The 22,009-nt window shown below is 46.2% G+C and overlaps 2 protein-coding genes across 13 annotated transcripts in view; both read right to left on the reverse strand.

Moving 5' to 3' along the window:
* The window catches only part of LOC126925655 (uncharacterized), a 142,526-nt gene that overhangs the window by 26,548 nt on the left and 93,969 nt on the right, over positions 1-22,009 (reverse strand). The window lies entirely within an intron of this gene.
* On the reverse strand, positions 9,582-17,792 carry LOC126925657 (uncharacterized). 11 transcript variants are annotated; one of them, XM_050741447.1, is made up of 4 exons: positions 17,528-17,792; positions 17,229-17,359; positions 11,229-11,396; positions 9,582-11,060 (listed from the first exon to the last, which is right to left on the reverse strand). In XM_050741447.1, exon 4 carries the CDS (start codon positions 10,678-10,680, stop codon positions 9,700-9,702), a length of 981 nt encoding a protein of 326 aa, XP_050597404.1. In that variant the 5' UTR covers positions 10,681-11,060; positions 11,229-11,396; positions 17,229-17,359; positions 17,528-17,792; the 3' UTR covers positions 9,582-9,699. The 11 variants fall into 11 exon arrangements, with proteins under 11 accessions (XP_050597404.1, XP_050597403.1, XP_050597406.1 ...); XM_050741446.1 differs by having other exon boundaries at positions 17,229-17,294; positions 17,463-17,792; XM_050741449.1 differs by lacking the exon at positions 11,229-11,396 and having other exon boundaries at positions 9,582-10,771; positions 16,941-17,359.

The raw sequence follows: 22,009 nt of genomic DNA on the forward strand, positions 1-22,009 counted from the left end.
TTTGACTGTCTGTTGATTACTGATTAATTCTGATCTGCATTCAGTTGAATTGATTCTATTGTGGTTCGGTTGAGTTCTTTTACAAATGTGAATGATTGCCGTTCGTTTACAATATTTGTTTAAATAGTGACTATCGGCAAAAGTGTATTGTTCTGAGTTGGTTAGTATCAAGTCAGTTTCTATTACAGGTGCAATGAATACAGAGTTTTGTTTGGAAGGTATCGGATAAATTTTAGTTATTTTCCATTCATTGTTTTCCAAAAGCGGCACAGTTATTGTATATATAAGTTTGTTATCTCTTACCCATACCTTTAGTTTACTTAAATCTAGGATTAGTTGAAAGTTTTGAACTGAGGGTTCGATATGGTTAGTCATAAAGTTTTGTCTTGTTATTCGGTCAAGTGTTTTAAAGAATTGTTCGAGTTCTATAACTTGTGGGTTTATAATTCCTTGTTTCCCTAACATGACGGTGTTAAAAATTTCGTCAATGTTAGTATGGAATTCCGACATGGTAGATTCAGTTTGGATTAGTAGGGAGACTAATATTTCGTTTTTTTCATTGTGGTTTTCAATCTTGTGTATATCGCTGGCTAAGTTTTCAATTTGATTTGTTTTGGTGTCGTCTAGCACGCGTTTAATAAGTGCGGTTTGGTTACCAATGATTGTTTTTATTTTGTTGTTGGAATCAAATAATGTATCGATGTTTTTATTAATGAGCTCTAGATCCTTTTCGTCGAGAGTTCCGAATAAAGTTTTGGATACTGAGCCTATGACATTGAGCAATCCGCGTTTGCTTCTATAACGCAATAACAATTTGAGTTGCCGAGTCAGGTTTGGAAGATTTCTGTACTTAAATTTTAGTCTATTAAATTTATTGGTATATGGTATCAAGCTGGTACATGGTAATGAGTCTGTTTCCATATTAAAAACGTCTAAATAATTGATGAGGATTTTCTCAATTGGTTCTCGAAGTTCTGGATCAATATGTCTGGTGCGTATTGTTTGCGCGAATTTATTGATTTGGCTTAGTCTGCCGGGTTTCTCTATTTCGTTTGTAATGTGACAAATTTGCTTACCAGTGTTGATAAAACATACTGCTGTGGGCTTTCCTTCGATGTATTGGGTTGAAGTTAAAGTTTCGCCTAGTCTTATCTTGTTATTTGTTTTCTGGAATGGTAATATAATTTCGTCTAAGGTTAGTTTATCGTTAGTGACGCTGTATTGGTACTTCGTAAGGAATGGGAGTCCGATTATTCCATCTTCGATTAGAGGAAAGCTGTTAGGAGCTACGTAGAATTGATGATTTTTCTCGAACATAGTTAAATTGCAAATTTTGTTAGTGGTATGTTTGTCACTTCCCATTAGGAAGCTCTGTGGATTAGAGGTTTGGACGTTTAGTGAGGCCCTCCCTGCAGGATGTTTGGTCAGAGACAAGTAGTTTGAGCGGTTAGGGCTCGGCCATTGGGCCGACCATTCCTGGAGTATAGCTTTCATACTGGCTTCGCAATCAGATGTTAATTTTATCCTACTTTCTGACGACCAATGCCCGGGGAACGGCGCGTATAGGTGGTCGGCGCGCGACTTGGAAAAACCCTGCCCTCTCCTTTCGGGTCATTGGACAAGTTGAACCTATCCTTTCGGGCGGCAGCTCGCTTAGCCGGCGCCTCGCGATGCACGCATCGCACAGCTCCGTTACCAACGGGAGCCACGAGGAGGCGGAGTTGCCAGCATATAGCTCGGTCCCAGCAGGTTGGCTTTGCAGCCGATTGTCCCTGCACCGTCACGGCACTCATTTGCATGAGCGCCGCCTGCACTGACGGTCGCAGATCTTCTCTCCAACTCGTACTGGTTTTCTTGTCCTCTCTTTCTTAGTTCTCATTTCCGTTCCCAGTACTTTTGTGTATTGCCCTGTCTTGGGTCCTGGGTTGTCATGCGGGTTTTCTTCTTCATCGTTGTTTTGTTCTTCGTCTCCTTCCCTCTCCTCTTCTATTGGGTGTCGCCGTCTTCTTCTTCGTTCTTGTTGTTGTTGTTGTGGTTGTCGCTGTTGCTATTGCTGCTACTGTTTCCTTCGCTGTTGTTGTTGGTTACCTCCTCTATTTCGGGTGTCGCTATTGCGGTGGGTCCCTTTGCGTTGGTTTCTTCTTCTTGTTCCCTTCGTTGTTCGGGCACTCGCTGGGCCAGCCTTGGATTTCGTCTTGGAGGCCGGCCTGCCTGCCCCTCCAGTTGCGTCGATTCTCTTTCTGGCGGTCGTCCTGGCTGCGGTGCGCTTCCCATTTCTCGTAGGGCGCTCTTTCTCTTCTCTTCCTTCGCTTGGAGTACTTTCCTTGCAAACTGGCGGAAGTGGGGGTATACGTCCTTTGTTACGTACCCCCACTTGTCTTCCGGCCAGCGCAGATCGAGTTCTCCCAATGCTTTCCGGAATTCTTGCCTTTCTTCATTGAAGATTGGACAGTTTTCTAGGATGTGGTGGGCGGTTTCTATTCCGCCACATTCACATATGTCCACTTCGCTGAAGCTGAATGACTTGAGTTTGCTGTTGAAATCCCCGTGGCCGCTGATGAACTGTGTCGTGTAGTGGTCGGGTCTTACCCAGCGGTTCTCAAGTCTGTCCTTAATGCTGTCGAAGTACTCGAAGCTCGTCCTGCCTTTTGATGTTGTTTGTCAGCGTTCTTGCCACTTCTCTATCGCCTCGCCGACAATGGTTCTCTCGTCGGGCGCTTCGTCGTGCCCCCTCTTCTTGTTGTGGAGTCTCGCCCTGATTTCGACTAGGATGTCAATAGGAATAACTCCGGCGATGACCTGCAGTGCCTCGGTTGACATGGTTCTATAGGCCTTGGTCACTTGGAGGAGCGCCATCCTCTGTGACCTTATCAGCTTACTCCTCGCTTTCCCCTTCAGCAGATCACTCCAGCCGGCTGCGGCGTATGTGGTTATCGGCTCGTACTGCCCTTTCTACAGGGTACGCATGGCCGCGTGTCCGAGTCCCCACTTCGCCTTGGCCACCCTCGCGAGGCTGCTGAAGAGTTTTTGGCACTTACCTGTTATTGCCTCCATGTGCCTGTTGACTTTTAGTCCTCCTTCGAGGTGCACTCCAAGGTATTTGATCCATTCCTGTTCCATTCTTACATTCCTGCCGCTAATCTTAATAATCAGTGGTCTCTCCGCGTCCCGTTTGCCCTTGACGAGCAGCATCTCCGTCTTCTGTGCCGATAACGTTAACTTCTTCCTGGTGCACCAAGTAGAGACTCGGGTAACTACCTCCTGCCCTTTTTCCTGGAGCTCGTTCCTCGCGTTACCGGCGATCAGTATCACGATGTCGTCTGCGTACGCGATGGGTTCGCACTCAGTCGCATTTTCCGCTAGCTCGGCCAGCAGGTCATCGAATACGAGGTTCCAGAAACTTGGTCCCAGTACCGATCCCTGCGGACATCCTTTCGTGACGGGCTTGCTCACTGCTTTGTTCTTCCCAACAATCTGTACGGTTCTTTCGGAGAAGTAGCTCCTTGTCAACCGGTACAGGTTGTCGGGGCATCCTCTTCTTTTTAGCTCGTGCAGCACGTTCGGCCACCAAACGTTGTCAAAGGCTCCTGATATGTCGAGTGCGATTGCGAGGACGTATTTCTTCTCGCTCATTTGCTCGACTTTCACGCGGAACTTGGTGATCGCGTCCACCGTCGATCTTCCGGGGCGAAAACCGTATTGTCTGTCCGAGGAGAGCGCGTGGTCGTGGAAGATGGGTGCCATCCTGGTGGCCATTAACCTTTCCAGCAGCTTGCCTATCATGGAGAGCAGGCAGATTGGCCTGTAGGATTTAGGGTTGCTTCTGTCCCGATCCGGTCCCTTGGGGATGGTGATAATATTTCCAACCTTCCACCGTTTGGCGAAGATTCCCCAGGCGAGGCAGCCGTTCATGAGCCTTAAGAGCTCCTGATGTATTCCTCCCCAGGCCCGTTGGATTGTTTCGACCTCAATCAGGTCGGGGCCTGGGCATTTCCCCTTCCTCAGCCGTTTCACGGCGTCACTGAGTTTCTCAAAGCGGAACTCAGGGGTATCTTCGACGTTCGCAGGGTTTGTTGAGTTCTGCCTTATGTGCCGTGTCTTCCTGGTCGTCGGGAAGAAGGGCGGACAACATCGCTGCCGCGGTCGTTCGCCAGTTGGAGGTATCTCCTAGCGGCGTTTCCAGTGTCGATGTTGTTTCCTCTCCTCTGAGTTTCCTTGCGACTGTCTTGTAGGCGATGCCCCAAGGTTCCCTGTTACCCTCTTTGGTGACGAAATCCTGCCAGCTCTGGATTTTTGCTCTTGTCAGCATCCTCTTGTACTCCTTTCGGGTTGACCAATACCGCAGCTTCTCCTGCTCCCTCGTTGCGGGGTCCTTGGCCCCCTGATATCTTCTTCTCGCCTGGTAGGTGTTCCTCTTTGCTCTGGTGAGCTCGGGCGTCCACCAGGGTACTGACCTGTAGTGCCATTTCTTCTTTGGAATGGCGGCGTCGCAGGCTCCTATCAGGGTTGCCTGGAGTTGCCCGGCCATTCTTTCGACGTCCTCCGCCTGCTGGGGAGTTATTTCTTTGAGTGTCTCTATTCCCTCCGTGACAACTCTCTGAAATGCCTCCCAGTTGGCTTTTCGCATGTTGTAACATCTTTCCTGGAGCTGCGGCATGGTGCTTCTCTTCCCGAAGTCCAGGAGCGTCTCCAGTATCCGGTAGTCGCTGGAGTACCATCTTCGTGTACCCTTTTTTTTTTTATTTATTTATTGAAATTCACAATTTGTCCAATTTGGACATTTGGTGGAATTTTTTAAGAGTTATATTAGCATGTTGGTGGCTATCCCCAGCGGGGTACCATCTTCGTGTTTGCTAGGTTATGTCCTTTATAAGGCCTGCTGGGTGCTTCCTTTTTAGTCTTCTGTCCATGTTTATGGTTTTGTACGTTTCCGCAGCTAGCCGGTTTGGGTGTGTTGCTATTCTTGATTTCTACTTTTCTGGGTATCTGCTAATTTCTTCCTTGACCGTTGGGATTCCCAAGTCCTTCCGTATGTCTTCGTTTCTGACGCGCCAAGGTCAGTTTACTATTGTTCTAAGGATTTTAGCATGTATTACCTCTATTTTGTTTATATAGCTCATTGCTGCCGTCCCCCATAATGGTATTCCGTACGTCCAGATTGGTTTTATAATCTTTTTATATATTTTTAATTTATTTTCTATGCTTAATTTGGATTTTCGGCTTGTTAGCCAATGCATTTGTCTCCTTGTTTTCTGTATTTTTTTTACTATTGATTTGATATGTAGTTTCCATGTGAGTTGTGTATCTAAGTGGAGTCCTAGGTATTTGACATGCTTTGTTTGCGTTATATGCGTGCCGTTCAATAGGATGTTTGGTGGTATCTTTTTTCGTAGCGTGAATGTAATATGGTTGGATTTATTGGGGTTTGCTTTTATTTGTTTTTCTTGTAGCCAATTTTCTATTTTTATGATATGTTCTTGTAGTATTTTGACTGTCGTTTCTGGGTTAGTATGCCTGACTAGTATAGCTGTGTCATCCGCGAATGTCAATACTGTACTGTTGGTAGTTGTTGGTATGTTCGCCGTGTATAATGTGTATAGTATTGGGCCTAGGACGCTTCCTTGTGGTATCCCGGCCTTGATGTCTTTAACTTGAGAATGTGTGTCCTTGATTTTTATTACGAAGGTTCTGCTGCTTAGGTAGGATTTTATTAATTGGTGTATTTGCTCCGGGAATTGTTTCCTAATTGTTTGTAGTAGACTTTCATGGTTAATTTTATCGAATGCTTTCTCTATGTCTATAAAGAGGGCTGTGCAGTATTCCTTGTTTTCTAGTGCTACTATTATTTCGTTTATAAGCCTGTGCATTTGCTCTATCGTGGAGTGTTTGTTTCTGAAACCAAATTGGTGATCCGGTATTAGTTTTTTGTCTCTATTATTGTTTTTATCTGGCAATATATTATTTTTTCCAGTATTTTGGAAAATACTGGAAGCAGTGATATTGGTCTGTAAGATGCAGTTTGGTGCGGGTCTTTGCCTGGTTTATGTAACATTTTGATCTGTGCTAATTTCCATGGTTTGGGGAAGTATTGAATTCTTAGAATTGCATTGAATATTATTGTCATTAGTCTTATTGCTTTTGGCGGAAGGTTTTTCAAGATTTTACCATTGATTAGGTCGATTCCTGGCGCTTTGTTGTTTTTTGTTTTATCAATTATGTTTCTAATTTCTTGTGTTGATGTTTTAGGTATGGTGTATTCGTTGTCGGTTGTGGTAATAGTGGTTTGTGGATCCTCCTCCGTATGACTTTTGTGGTTGCTGTTGTTGATAATGTGTGGTGTGAATGTGTTGCAGAGGTGGTTGGAGAATTCTTCAGCTTGTTCTTCGTTGCTTCTTGCCCATGTGTTATCTGCTTTTCTGATTGCCGGGACGGGTATTATTGGCTTCCTTATTTTTTTCGTGGTTTTCCATAGTGAATAGTTGGTATTCTCGTGTTTGGAGAGTGTCCCTATGAACTTTGCGAATTCGTTATCGTTGTGCTCCTTTATTTTGTTTTTTGTTTCCTTTGCAAGTTTGTTTAGGTGTTTTTTGTTTTCTCGGGTTCTGTATTTTTGCCATTTTGCTTTTGCTTTTTTTTTCTCTAATTTTGTAGAGTATTTCTTTCGGGATTGTTATTGTTTGTCTGCTGGTTAATTCGGGTGCAGTGTTTGTCCTTGCTGCTTTTTGAATAGTTGCTGTCAATGTTGCTACTACCTGTTCTATGTGTTCAGGAGTTTTCAACGGGATGTTGCAGTTTATTTTGCTTTCTATTATTTCTTTGAAAGCTTGCCATTTAGTGGTTTTATTGCATAGTGTTTCTGGTTTGTTATAAAGTATTGGTTTGTTTCTGTATTCAATTATTATGGGTGTATGATCGGAGCTGAGCTCGAGGTTGGGTGTTTTTTTAGTTTATTTGTGTTTAGTCCCCTTGTAACTGCAAAGTCCAGAAGATCTGGTTTTTTGTTCAGGTCAGTCGGCCAATGTGTCGATGTTCCTGTGGATAATATATTGAGGTTATTATTTCTAATGTATTTTTCCAGTGTTCTGCCTCGAGGTGTAGTGTTTCTTGACCCCCATAGCGTGTGCTTTGAGTTGTAATCTCCCGCTGCGATGTACTTGTCCCCTAGGTCCTGGAAGTATTCTTCCCACATTTGTGATGTTATTTTGTGTCGCGGAGGCACATATACAGCTGACAACTGGAAGTAGTTGCTGCTAGTTTGAACTGTAACGGTTGTTGCTTGTAAATATTCCTTATTAACTTGACTGTATAGATAATGTTTGATATCGTTTCTGACTATCACTGCTATCCCTCCGTGCGCTTTCCCTGAGGGGGGTTTCGTATCATATATGGTGTAGTATGGTATTTTCATGTAGCTTTTTGTAGTGAAGTGTGTTTCTGAGACAATTAGTATTACTATATTGTTATTGTATATGAATGTTTTAATTTCAAGAGCCCGTTGTTAATGGCCGTTTGAGTTCCAGGCTGCTATTTTTAGAGTGTCCGTTTTTATTTTTTGCTTAGCACGTTTGTAAGTAGTTGTAGCATGACTGTGATTTGTTGGGTTTGCTGTCTGAATACTGCGTTTTGTTCACTTATCATTCTGGTTAGCATTTCGGTGTTCTTTATGGATTGTTTGAGCAGTTCTTTGATTTCTGCAGTGTCATTGTTACTATTGCTGTGGTATTGGTTGTCTGTATGTGTCGATTGGCTGGTTACTCGAGCGTAGCTTAGACTACCAATGGTGTTGGTGCTGATGGGTTTGAGTTTGTTGCTTGCTCTGTATTTGGTATTATTTCGGGTTTTGTGCTGTCCTGTTGGGCTTGTGTGTTGGTGATTGTCCTGCTTCGTAGGGGCGGGAACAGTTTACGTTGTAGTTGTTTTCTTACTTCACATCCTTTATAGCTGGCTGGGTGGTTTCCGTTACAGTTGAAGCATTTAACTTTTTCTATTTTTCCTGAATATGGGCAGTGTACAGTTAGGTGATTTTTTGCGCACTTGACGCAAGCTGGGCTTCTGTTGCAATAGTTTTTAGTGTGTCCGTATTGTTGACACCGCATGCATTGTGGGATTTCTTTTTTATGTCTAGGTGGCTTCACTTTTACTATTGTGTTTAGTAATTTTTCTATATCGTATATTTCTTTGTTGTTGTTTCTAGGTTCTACTTCAACTAGGAATAGCTGTAATGGTTGTTTGGTGTCGTATTTGATAATGTTATTAATTGTCCTTACCTGGTGTCCGATTTTTGAAGTTCTTCACTTATTTTTCCGGTATTTGTTTTTGGGTGTAATCCCCCGATTACTGCTTTGTAGCTTTTGTCAGTTTTGAGCTGAAAAGTGTGATACGCTGCGTTTTTTTCCTTTAGTGATCTTGTAATTTTTCTGAATATTTCTGGGGTGTTGGTTTGCACTTTCACCTGGTCTATTTTTATCTGTTTGATAACATAGTTATCTTTCTCTGCAGTGTTGTTTAGTAGTTCGATGAAGGGGTCAATTATTTTCGCATCTATGTATATCGGTGGTGGTTTAGGAATGCGGTTTGTCGAACTTTCCGTTGGGTTCGTTGCTGCCTCTTCTGGCAGTGCGCTGAATGGATTATGCAGCTTGATATCTTGAAGCCATCGTTTTTTTTTCAAGTGTTTCAGTTTTCCTCGCGCTTGCGAACGGGATTACCTTCCGTTTTTTGCTGGAAGTTGCCACCGTCCAGCTTTCTTCGTGGTGCACTGGTACGTTGTCCTCTCCGTGGGATTGTGTTGTTTCCATGATATCGTCTTTTTTCTCTACATATGTAGAGTATGTAGCTCTATTTATGAAATATGTTTCTCCTGAATTAACTATTTTTATTGGTGGAATCTGCATGATTCCACGGTTTGTCGATGGGCGTTTACTTTGTCGCTTTCTCTTCCCTCTTGTCGCACTTTCACTGGAGCACTGTTTCGCACGTCCGTTTAGGTCGCCTGCCCAGGCGGAACTCGATGTTTTCTGTCGGCGGAAAGTGTAGGCTTGCCGCGTACACCTCTGTTTCCCCGTCGCTTATCTGCACGCAGGCGCAGTGTGTTGTGCAGAGTTCGGCGACTTCGAGAGGCGTTAGGGTCTCCGATTTTGTCCCTACGGCCGCCATTGGCGGTTCGTGCTTCGACCCTCTACAGGCGATCGCAACTCCTGTGCCGAATCCGGGTATTTTCCCCTCGACGCTGTATAGTTCTTGCATTAGTATTATGTCGTCACCATCAGCGTCCATTTGCGTCCTGATCTCATAGGGAACTGTTTTGGATCGCTGCATGTTGTGCTGCAGGATCCTTATTTCCCTTTTCCTCCCATGCCCTCTTCTGTCACTGTGTCGCTCTTTATCCATAATGCGTCCTTGATATTAGTGCTTCCAAGGGTTTCGTGTACATCGGACATTTCGCGCTGGAGGCCGCGTGGTCGCCCTTCTTCCCTGCCTTCCAGCAGTTTACGCAGGTGGCGTGCCCATCTTTGTTTTTGCACTCTTTTGTGCTGTGTCCACTCTCTGCGCAGTGCGCACAGATTTCATAGTTAACACGGCAATATTTTGCCACTTGCCCGTATCCTTGACACTTGTAGCAGCGACTAATTGCTATGTAATCTTTTACTTTACATGCATTCCATGAGGGGAAGATCTTTCCTCTCAATAGTTTCTCCCTTACCTAGGGGGGGGCACATCGATGACCCAGTTCGTCTCCTCTTGATCCTTTCTGCCGGTCCTGAAGCAGAACTTGATGGCTGCAACGTCGTCCTCATTTAGTCTTTCTTGGTTCTGCTTCCTCATGCTGACCAGGATCTCCTTCTCTGGAATGTCTCTCGGGACGTCGTAAATGATCATCCTCGGGGGTCTCCGCTGCGGCGTGCTTGCTTTTAGTCCAGCCTCCTTTAGTTTCGAGTTCTCGGTGAACTCTTTTAGGCTCTCCGGCTTCGTCGTCTCAACGGCTAGGCCGTTCCCCTTTATTTTCCGGACGGCCGTGACTTGGATTCCTCTCTTGCGGGGATTCACTAGGGTGAACACCGCGTCAAGTGCTTCTTCGCTCGATTGAATCTCGCCACCTTCTCTTTCCGGTCGAATTATGACCACATTTTTCGGCGGCTTTACCGCCGTCTGCTCGACCTTGTTGCTCGTTATCTTTACTTTTTCCGCGTATGTCGGCTCCCTCTGTTCCTGCTGCGTCGTTCTCAAGACGGCTGTTTCTAGCCGCCTGGTTGCTTTGTTGACGGCGTTCAGTATCGCCGTTTCCTTATTCTTCTCATCTCCGACACTCTGCTCTAGCCTGCCTGTCAGGTAGCTATTATGGAGCAGTAGCTCGTCAACAATGCCCCTCATTTCTTTGAAATACCGCAGGATTACTGCGGCGTGTTCCTTGTTTATTTTTCTGGCCGAGTCTAAACAGAACGCCGTGACCTTCTTCTCTATGTCACTGGCCTGTGCCTTTATATCGGGCACTTGCCGCTTGTCCTCCCCGGCCAATTTCTCCTCATCTCTGGGGGGGTTGTTTCTCCCCAGGCTTCCTCTCATCGTCTTCTCTGGTATCCTCGTGCTTGGAGTGGCCTCGTTCTTTTCCTTCTGTTTCCTCAGGGGCTGGAGGACCACTCTGGCCTCTGCGCCTGGCGACGAGTGCCCTAGCGTCGGCATCACCGGCTCCTTGCCGTGTCTTGCGGCTGCTGCTGCGGCTGTTCGCTTCCCGGTGGCTATGTCCGGCGGCGTATTGCTTCCCCGACGCAGACTTTAGAATTGGCGCTTTATTCCCGCGAGCACTCCCGCGCTGAGTTCGGCGGCGTGCCCTTCACGGTTCAAAACCCTTGAGTTTAAATTTAAATTTGCCGCCTAGCAGCGTGCTCTTGGTTCTCGAGATGCCCGGGCGGCGGCGCTTCGGTCGCTCGACCCAAGATGGCTGCCGCTCGTCCGCTAACCTATCTTCCCGCACGTGGCACTTTCTTTTGCTTTTTTCGCGCTTAATTCAGCGATCTCCACTAATCTTTTGGCGTACACTTTATTTTTAACACTCGCACTACCTATTAAATTAGTTTTCGTGCCCGAGATCTTCGATTTTCGCGTTTTTGTCCGCCACGTGGCCTAACCTCGCTTCGCGCACGCGGCACTTTCTTTTGCTTTTTCCGCGCTTATTGCGGCAGTTTCCACTAAACTTTCGGTGTGCACTTTGTTTTTAACACACGCACTACCTATTAAATTAGTTTTCGTGCCCGAGATCTTTGATTTTCGCGTTTTTGCCCGCCACGTGGCCTAACCTCACTTCGCGCACGCGGCACTTTCTTTTGCTTTTTTCGCGCTTATTGCGGAAATCTCCACTAACCTTTTTGTGTGCACTTTGTTTTTAACACTCACACTACCTATCAAATTATTTTTTGCTCCCGAGATCTTTGATTTTTCGGTTTTTTCCTATCCGTCGCGTCCGCTAACCTCACTTTTCGCACGTGGCGATTTTCATTAGCTTTTTTCACTCAGAATTCGGCGATCTCCACAATTCTCTTTAACTATTCATTTTCTTCGGCACTCCCACTTTGCTTTAAATTAATTTTTACGCCCGAACTTTTTAATTTGCCCGGTCGGCCTACTAAGATGTCGGCAAGTGGGACGGACGCGTGCACGTCGCTCCGCAGTCTATAAACGAAGTCAGAGAGACAAGTAGTATTGAGCGATTAGGGGCTCGACCGTTGGGCCGGCCACGCCATTCCCGGAGTATAGCACTCATACTGGCTTCGCTAGATGTTATTTATATCCTACTTTCTGACGTCCAATGCCCGGGGAACGGCGCGCATAGGTGGTCGGCGCGCGACTTGGAAAAACCCTGCCCTCTCCTTTCGGGTCAGTGGGCAAGTTGAACCTACCCTTTCGGGCGGCAGCTCGCTTAGCCGGCGCCGCGCGATGCGCGCATCGCGCAGCACCGTTACCAGCGGGGGCCACGGGGAGGCGGAGCTGCCAGCATATAGCTCGGTCCCAGCAGGTTGGCTTTGCAGCCGATTGTCCCTGCACCGTCACGGCACTCATTTGCGTGAGCGTCGCCTGCACTGACGGTCGCAGGTCTTATTTCCGGCTCGTGTTGGTTTTCTTGTCCTCTTATCCTTAGTTCTCTTCCTGTTCCCAGTGTTTTGTGTATTGTCCTGTCATGGGTCCTGTGTTTTCGTGCGTGTATCCCTTCTTCGCTGTTTTATCTTCTTCTTCTTCGTCTCCTTCCTGCTCCTCTACTATTGGGTGTCGCCGTCTTCTTCTTCGGAGAGTCCCTCTTCGTTGGTTTCTTCCTCTTGTTCCCGTCGTTGTACGGGCACGCACTGGGCCAGTCTTGGACTATGCCTTAGAGGCCGGCCTGCCTGCCCCTCCAGTTGCGTCGATCCTCTTCCTGGCAGTCGCCCTGGCTGCGTTGCGCCTCCCATTTCTCGTAGGGCGTTCCTTCTCTTCTCCTCCTTCGCTTGGAGTACTTTCCTTGCAAACTGACAGAAGTGGGGGTATACGTCTTTTGTTACGTACTCCCGCTTTTCTTCCGGCCAGCGCAGATCGAGTTCTCCCAGTGCATTTCGGAATTCCTGCCTTTCTTCATCGAAGATTGGACAGTCTTCTAAGATGTGATGGGCGGTTTCTATTTCGCCGCATTCACATGTGTCCAATTCGCTGAGGTTGAATGACTTGAGCTTACCGTTGAAATCCCCGTGGCCGCTAATGAACTGTGTCGTGTAGTGGTCGGGTCTCACCCAGCGGTTCTCCAGTCTGTCCTTGATGCTAGCAAAGTAGTCGAAGGTCGTCCTGCCCTTTGGCGTTGTTTGCCAGCGCTCTTGCCACTTATCTAACGCCTCGCCGACAATGGATTTCTCGTCGGGCGCTTCGTCGCGCCTCCTCTTCTTATTGTGGAGTCTTGCCCTGATTTCGACTAGGAGGTCAATAGGAATGACTCCGGCGATAACCTGCAGTGCCTCGGTTGACGTGGTTCTATAGGCCTTGGTCACTCGGAGGAGTGCCATCCTCTGTGACCTTATCAGCTTGCTCCTCGCTTTCCCTTTCAGTAGGTCGCTCCAGCCGGCTGCGGCGTATGTGGTTATCGGCTCGTACAGCCCTCTGTACAGAGTACGCATGGCCGCGTGTCCGAGTCCCCATTTCGCCTTGGCCACCCTCGCGAGGCTGTTGAAGAGTTTTTGACACTTACCTGTTATTGCCTCCACGTGCTTGTTGACTTTTAGCCCTCCTTCGAGGTGCACTCCGAGGTATTTGATTGCCTGCTCCATCCTTATATTCCTGCCGCTAATCTTAATAATCGGTGGCCTCTCCGCGTCCAGCTTACCTTTGACGAGCAGCATCTCCGTTTTCTGTGCCGATAACGTTAGCTTCTTCCTGGTGCACCAGGTAGAGACTCGGGTAACTACCTCCTGTCCCTTTTCCTGGAGCTCGTTCCTCGTGTTGCCGGCAATTAGAATCACGATGTCGTCCGCGTACGCGATGGGTTCGCACCCTGTCGCGTTTCCCGCTAGCTCAGCCAGCAGGTCATCAAATACGAGATTCCAGAAACTTGGTCCCAGTACCGATCCCTGCGGGCATCCTTTCGTGACGGGCTTGCTCACTGCTTCGTTTTTCCCAGCAATCTGTACGGTTCTTTCGGAGAAGTAGCTCCTTGTTAACCGGTACAGGTTGTCGGGGCATTCTCTTCTTTTGAGCTCGTGCAGCACGTTCGGCCACCAGACGTTGTCGAAGGCTCCTGATATATCGAGTGCTATTGCGAGGACGTACCTCTTCTCGCTCATTTGCTCGATTTTCTCGCGGAGCTTGATGATCGCGTCCACCGTCGATCTTCCGGGGCGAAAGCCATATTGTCTGTCGGAGGAGAGCGCGTGGTCGTGGAAGATAGGTGCCATCCTGGTGGCCATTAGCCTTTCTAGCAGCTTGCCTATCATGGAGAGCAGACAGATTGGCCTGTAGGATTTCGGATTGCTTCTGTCCCGATCCGGTCCCTTGGGGATGGTGATAACATTTGCGACCTTCCACCGTTTGGGGAATATTCCCCAGGCGAGGCAGCCGTTCATGAGCCTTAGGAGCTCCTGGTGTATTCTTCCCCAGGCCCGTTGGATTATTTCGACCTCAATCAGGTCGGGGCCTGGGCACTTCCCCTTCCTCAGCCGTTTCACGGCGTCACTGAGTTCCTCGAAGCTGAATTCAGGGGTGTCTTCTACGTTGGGGGGGTTTGTCGAGTTCCGCCTTATTTCCTTCTGCTCCTCCGTTTCGGTGTCTTCCTCGTCGTCGGGTAGAAGTGCGGACAACATCGCTGCCGCGGTCGTTCGCCAGTTGGAGGTATATCCGAGCGGCGTCTTCAGCGTCGATGTTGTTTCCTCTCCTCTGAGTTTCCTTGCGACTGTTTTGTAAGCGATGCCCCAAGGTTCCCTGTTACCCTCTTTGGTGACGAAGTCCTGCCAGCTCTGGATTTTTGCTCTTGCCAGCATCCTCTTATACTCCTTTCGTGTTGACCTGTACCGCAGCTTCTCCTGCTCCCTCGTAGCGGGGTCCCTGGCCCCCTGATACCTTCTTCTCGCCTGGTAGGTGTTTCTCTTTGCTCTGGTGAGTTCGGGCGTCCACCAGGGTACTGACCTGTAGTACCATTTCTTCTTTGGGATGGCGGTGTCGCAGGCACCTATCAGGGTTGCCTGGAGTTGCCCGGCCATTCTTTCGACGTCCTCTGCCTGCTGGAGGGTTGTTTCTTTGAGTGCCTCCATTTTCTCTGTGAGGGCACTCTGAAATACCTCCCAGTTGGCTTTTCGCGTGTTATAGCATCTTTCCTGAAGCTGCGGTGTGGTGCTTCTCGTCCCGAAGTCGAGGAGCGTCTCCAGTATCCGGTGGTCACTGGAGGTACCATCTTCGCGTATCCTCCAGCCCTTTACAAGGAGTATTGCCTCTGGGCTCGCCATCGTCACGTCTATGTTTGATCGCCCTCGAGTTGTTTCAAACGTGTGGGGTTGTCCTGGTTGATTCAGGACATGGAGACCGTACTGCGCTATGACTGCCTCTAGGGCCTCGCCTCTGTCGTCGGTGCTCCTGCTGCACCACAGCGGTGATTTTGCGTTCGCATCCAGGCCGATGATGATCCTCTTGCCTCTGAGACACCGTAGTACCTTCTCCAACTGTTGCACGCCGACCTCGATGTTTCCTGTCGGCGGAAAGTACAGGCTTGCCGCGTACACCTCTGTTTCCCCGTCGCTTATCTGCACGCAGGAACAGTGTGTTGTGCAGAGTTCGGCGACCTCGAGGGGCGTTAGGGTCTCTGATTTTATCCCTACGGCCGCCATTGGCGGGTTGTGCTTCGACCCTCTGCAGGCGATCGCGACTCCTGTGCCGAATCCGGGTATTTTCCCATCGACGCTGTATGGTTCTTGCATTAATATTATGTCATCCCCATCGGCGTCCATTTGCGTCCGGATCTCATAAGGAGTTGTTTTGGATCGCTGCATGTTGTGCTGCAGGATCCTTATTTCCCTTTTCCTCCCAAGTCCTCTTCTGTCCCTGCGTTGCTCTTTATACATATTGCGTCCTTGCTATTATTGCTTCCAAGGCTTTCGTATACATTGGGCATTTCGCGTTGGAAGCTGCGTGGTCGCCCTTCCTCCCTGCTCTCTTGCAGTTTACGCAGGTGGCGTGCCCATCCTTATCTTTGCACTCTTTAGTGCTGTGCCCACTTTCTGCACAGTGCGCGCAGATTTCGTAGTTAACGCGGCAATATTTTGCCACGTGTCCGTATCCTTGACACTTGTAGCAGCGACTAATTGCTATGTAATCTTTAACTTTGCAGGCATTCCATGAGAGGAAGATCTTACCTTTCAATAGTTTCTCCCTTACCTGGGGGGGCACTTCGATGACCCAGTTCGTCTCCTCTTGATCCTTTCTGCCGGTCCTGAAGCAGAACTTGATGGCTGCAACGTCGTCCTCATTTAGTCTTTCTTGGTTCTGCTTCCTCATGCAGGCCAGGATCTCCTTCTCTGGAATGTCCCTCGGGACGTCGTAGATGATCATCCTGGGGGGTCTCCGCTGCGGCGTGCTAGCTTTTAGTCCAGCCTCCTTTAGTTTCGAGTTCTCGGTGAACTCTTTTAGGCTCTCCGGCTTCGTCGTCTCAACGGCTAGGCCGTTTCCCTTTATTTTCCGGACGGCCGTAACTTGGATTCCTCTCTTGCGGGGATTCACTAGGGTGAACACCGCGTCAAGTGCTTCTTCGCTCGTTTGAATCTCGCCACCTTCTCTTTCCGGTCGAATTATGACCACATTTTTGGGCGGCTTGACCGCCGTCTGCTCGACCTTGTTGCTCGTTATCTTTACTTTTTCGGCATATGTCGGCTCCCTCTGTTCCTGCTGCGTCGTTCTCAAGACGGCTGTTTCTAGCCGCCTGGTTGCTTTGTTGACGGCGTTCAGTATCGCCGTTTCCTTATTCTTCTCATCTCCGACACTCTGCTCTAGCCTGCCTGTCAGGTAGCTATTATGGAGCAGTAGCTCGTCAACAATGCCCCTCATTTCTTTGAAATACCGCAGGATTACTGCGGCGTGTTCCTTGTTTATTTTTCTGGCCGAGTCTAAACAGAACGCCGTGACCTTCTTCTCTATGTCACTGGCCTGTGCCTTTATATCGGGCACTTGCCGCTTGTCCTCCCCGGCCAATTTCTCCTCATCTCTGGGGGGGTTGTTTCTCCCCAGGCTTCCTCTCATCGTCTTCTCTGGTATCCTCGTGCTTGGAGTGGCCTCGTTCTTTTCCTTCTGTTTCCTCAGGGGCTGGAGGACCACTCTGGCCTCTGCGCCTGGCGACGAGTGCCCTAGCGTCGGCATCACCGGCTCCTTGCCGTGTCTTGCGGCTGCTGCTGCGGCTGTTCGCTTCCCGGTGGCTATGTCCGGCGGCGTATTGCTTCCCCGACGCAGACTTTAGAATTGGCGCTTTATTCCCGCGAGCACTCCCGCGCTGAGTTCGGCGGCGTGCCCTTCACGGTTCAAAACCCTTGAGTTTAAATTTAAATTTGCCGCCTAGCGGCGTGCTCTTGGTTCTCAAGATGCCCGGGCGGCGGCGCTTCGGTCGCTCGACCCAAGATGGCTGCCGCTCGTCCGCTAACCTATCTTCCCGCACGTGGCACTTTCTTTTGCTTTTTTCGCGCTTAATTCAGCGATCTCCACTAATCTTTTGGCGTACACTTTATTTTTAACACTCGCACTACCTATTAAATTAGTTTTCGTGCCCGAGATCTTCGATTTTCGCGTTTTTGTCCGCCACGTGGCCTAACCTCGCTTCGCGCACGCGGCACTTTCTTTTGCTTTTTCCGCGCTTATTGCGGCAGTTTCCACTAAACTTTCGGTGTGCACTTTGTTTTTAACACACGCACTACCTATTAAATTAGTTTTCGTGCCCGAGATCTTTGATTTTCGCGTTTTTGCCCGCCACGTGGCCTAACCTCACTTCGCGCACGCGGCACTTTCTTTTGCTTTTTTCGCGCTTATTGCGGAAATCTCCACTAACCTTTTTGTGTGCACTTTGTTTTTAACACTCACACTACCTATCAAATTATTTTTTGCTCCCGAGATCTTTGATTTTTCGGTTTTTTCCTATCCGTCGCGTCCGCTAACCTCACTTTTCGCACGTGGCGATTTTCATTAGCTTTTTTCACTCAGAATTCGGCGATCTCCACAATTCTCTTTAACTATTCATTTTCTTCGGCACTCCCACTTTGCTTTAAATTAATTTTTACGCCCGAACTTTTTAATTTGCCCGGTCGGCCTACTAAGATGTCGGCAAGTGGGACGGACGCGTGCACGTCGCTCCGCAGTCTATAAACGAAGTCAGAGAGACAGCCAGCCCTGGGATTCTCAAAACGGTATTAACCCTTTTGCTACGGCGATACGGTCCGCTGTAGCACCGTCACTGAATTAGACCCCGCGCCGAAAGCGTACACATGGCGCGTGGACAGTTTATCTTGGAAGAAAAGGGACTTTTCTTCAAAACAATATACTCATAATTTCTACATAAAAGATATAAACTTATTTAATGGGTATAAGCGATTGAAAATAGTAAAAGAATAATATACAGTGATTAATAATTTAATCCAGTATGATATGTTTTGAAACATGTAAACAGGCATAACCCAACGTCACATTCTTGGCATCGATGACGAGATTCTCGTCTTTTGTCGCTTCTCGCACAGTCAAAACATCTTCGTGATCTATTTTTTTCCTGTAGCTTCAAAAAATGAAGGAAAATGTCTTCTATTAAGTCTGGTGAGTGATTATTTCCGGGTGTAATTGGACGGCTTGTTGTTTTTCTGATATTTCTTTAAAATTTGATCTATTAATTACAGTTGAAATTTCGCAATTGATATTGTTTTGTATTGTTTTGATTGATATTGATTTGTATTGATTTTCAATTTCTACAGACAATATGAATTCTATAAACACATATCAATCATATGGAAGAAATATTTTTTGTACCATTTCGTTGTTTTGCGAGAATTTATAGTGCTGATGACCATGTCTACAGCACCCATCAATTTATTATAGTCGTGTACACAAGACAGTTTCTGAAAAATTTCTTGTGCACTGTAGTGTTTTGGTACATCCACAAATTCTTCTGTATGTATTATTGAAATTATGAAAATCTCTTTTTTATAGTGCCGTTTTATGGCTAATATATTTCCAGACATGCGAAAGCACGGTTCTCCTTTTTGTAATTTTTCGTTCATTTCTGGTATTCCTTTTCTTCTCTGTTTTATGATGCAGGACGCATTTGTAAAATTTTTGTGTAATATATCAAATAATGCGGGGCTTGTGTACCAATTGCCGACGTAAAGGGCGTGGCCTTTACCTAAATATGATTCTAGGAGGGACGTTACAATATTTCCTGATTTACCACAGTCTTCATGTTCAGCTTCTATAGGCGTACCAGCCTCCGTATTAATAACAAAGTCTGAAATGTAACGCGTCTTGCAGTCACAAAGAACAAACGATTTTATCACGTCACATCGTACATGCCGGATATATCCCGCAGTAGGAGCAAAAGGGTTAATTAACCTATTAACAAATCTGACCGGTAGTTTCATTTGTACATTTTTTGTACATAATTTGTAAACTAACGATCGCAAGTTATATGTATAGAAAAAAAATTATCCACAACCTTGAGCCTTGCAACATATTTCAATATCACCCAAATCGTAGAGAAATTAGTTTTCAGACAATTTGCCCGAAATGGTAATTATTCTTGAAATTTCCAGCAATTCCCTTACTAAACCACTAGTATCATTACATCTCTATATTAATACAAATAACACATAACTAACAAATGCTATCTCCTTCGCGAGGATCCATCACACTGCATATAACAAAATGTAGGTGTTCTCAGTAGCATATAAAAATGCATTATAGTTGCAATCGTAAATTATTTATCATAGTTTATGCATGTGCGCGGTTTTATTGAAATATTAATCCTGAAGAGGAAAATATATGGTGCATACTCTACTTTGGATTCATTTTAAAAAATGATATAAGTAATGATTTGGATCAGATAAATCTCCATCAAAGTTGATCGACGATTAGACGTAATTTTCGCTCTATGATTCTTCGCTAATTTTAACATAAACAGGTCAATCCATAGCACTCTCATCGCGTCCTACAGATACGAGGAATTTAAAAGCTATGTGTAATTTGTATATAATATATAAAATTATATAAAATATTTGTATTGATGTGTAAAATAGCTCGAGCGATACAGCCCCATGCAATGCCTCGCACATCTCCGTTTGAAACGCCTGAGCTAGACCAGCTGGCTCGTTGTGATATTGAACCAAATCGGACAGGCATAAGTCAGGCTGGGATTATTGCCAACAATTTGTACAAAAGAAAACTACACTTCGTACAGAGATGCTTTAAGAAAAACGAACCATTATTTGCTACAAAAGTCTTTTCTGATTTATTTTACATTTCTGTTTTAATGTGCTGTGTAATTCAAATTTGCAATACAAATATATACCGGGATATTTGACCATTTTCTTATGCGGAACGGATAGGGGCTATTGCCGGTGATACGAAATCAGCGAGAATGTTGAGTCACATCACGGTTGAAATTTAAATTTCTAGACATGCACAGTCCGAAAGGGATAGATTCGCACTTTCTAGTATTTATACGGAACTTTCAGTTACCACAGTAAACCATAATGCGTTCTAAAAATTGCTGCAGCTTGAAATTAATGTTGGACGAATACATTCCCGTGGCATCAATCAGGAGGCCATTAACAAATACCAACACGCATAGGTTAAAGTCGCTATTGAGATGGAAGAGGCTCAAAGCACGACTAAAATACAAATTAAACAGAATGGAGGTGTTGAACGTTCCCTGTTGCAGCCCGTCATTCACCCCGAAGACGACATTCGAGCGTGCCATCCAATGAGACAACTTTCAGAGTTTATGGACCAAATCACCTGAACTAAATGTTTAAGGAAACCGTATCGTATCAACTTTTATAGCAAACCGCTCGATCGAAACATGTCAAAAGCCCCTTCCAGGTCTATGAATAGAGCTGTTCTACCAGCAAACGTCTGATATGAATTTTATTGTTGTGTGAACCTTACTGTATTTGACCCAGAAGACAAATTGCTGATCGGGAGGAATAGAAGCCTCTTTAGATTGAAACAATATGAGTCTCTCTATCGCCCTCTCAAAGACCTTACTAATGGATACTCTGCAAACAGCAAACTCATTGATCTGTACCTGGCTGGATTATGTTTGTTCTTATCCTTTCCCCGCAAGGGAACTACTTTCCCCATCTTCCATATCTTAGGAAAGTATGCAGGTTCAAGAGATCATTGAAGATCAAAGAGAAGAAGAATGTGTATCTTTGCGGGAGCTATATTGGTACTGCGTTGAAGATGTCGAAGCCTTATAACCTTTTCTCATTCAGAAACTTAAATTGAATCGTTAATGAATCTACCGATGTGAAATAATTCTCTGAAACATCGGAGCCGGAGTGATTACCAACCCTTTTTCCTCGGGTAAAGCTACAGACGTTGTTCCAGCGGCCCATACTCAACGAAAATCTAAATTTTCAAGGTTATTAAATTGGGGAATCTGAGAATATCATCACACACATTTCAGCGCACATTCTCAAAATTTGTCCCCAGTAGTCTTGTGGGATTTACGAAGCTTACCGCGCGGTAGAAAGGAGACCAGAGAAAGAATATTTCGCTACGTACAAATGACAAGTGCTTTTGTAATGAGTGATAAAAGTTTAAGTGAATAGTTTATATCTTGAAAGAAAGTTACGGCACACGATCGTGAATAACAGAAGCACGTATTTCGTACACGTTTATTCTTGGCATGTCATCGCGTTACTAGTAAGTTCTGGGGAGCCGGCGGCACCGGAGACGTCGCGATCTCGACTTATTTGTCGGCTTGGTATCAGTAACGATGAATCTTCTGCTCTGTCACACTAGGCGAAGAGGTTGTTCAACTGTGGAAGACGGTGAGAATCACATGAAGAAAATTTGAGAGCGCCAATGAAGAGATTAGCCCTGTTGCCTAGCGCTCGTCTAAATTGCGGAAATATGCTTTTGGAATCTTTAATTCTCTATATCCAGAGAAGTCGGGGATCTATCAGGGGCCTTCCTGATACGCCTTGTTATGGCTTTATCCCACTTGCGTGTACGATGAACGATGAGATAGAGTAACATAGTGTACCGAAGTGTTCAGCCGATTTAAGATGCGAGAGATTCTGTGTTTGTCTTGTAGCAAACCTCCGAAGCGAAAGCCCAGATATCTCCCAACGCAATTGAAATCCCATGTGTGAGCTGAAATGGAAGCTTCTAGAGCCGAAAAATATTATTATTTATGGTCTGGAGAACGATCTCTACTTCGTGACTGTCGTCTCAGTGTCTTTATTCTCGTGGACAAAGATATCAAATTCTAACAAGTCGGTGTAGAAAAATATCCATCTTTCCCGCGAGTACCAAATCCAAG

This window comes from Bombus affinis, chromosome 16 (genome assembly GCF_024516045.1).
Source record: "Bombus affinis isolate iyBomAffi1 chromosome 16, iyBomAffi1.2, whole genome shotgun sequence".
Lineage (NCBI taxonomy): Eukaryota > Metazoa > Arthropoda > Insecta > Hymenoptera > Apidae > Bombus > Bombus affinis.

What these genes read in the sequence shown, in the direction of transcription:
- LOC126925657 (XM_050741452.1), bottom strand. Translation starts at nt 10,680, where the DNA reads ATGCCGACGCTAGGGCACTCGTCGCCAGGCGCAGAGGCCAGAGTGGTC.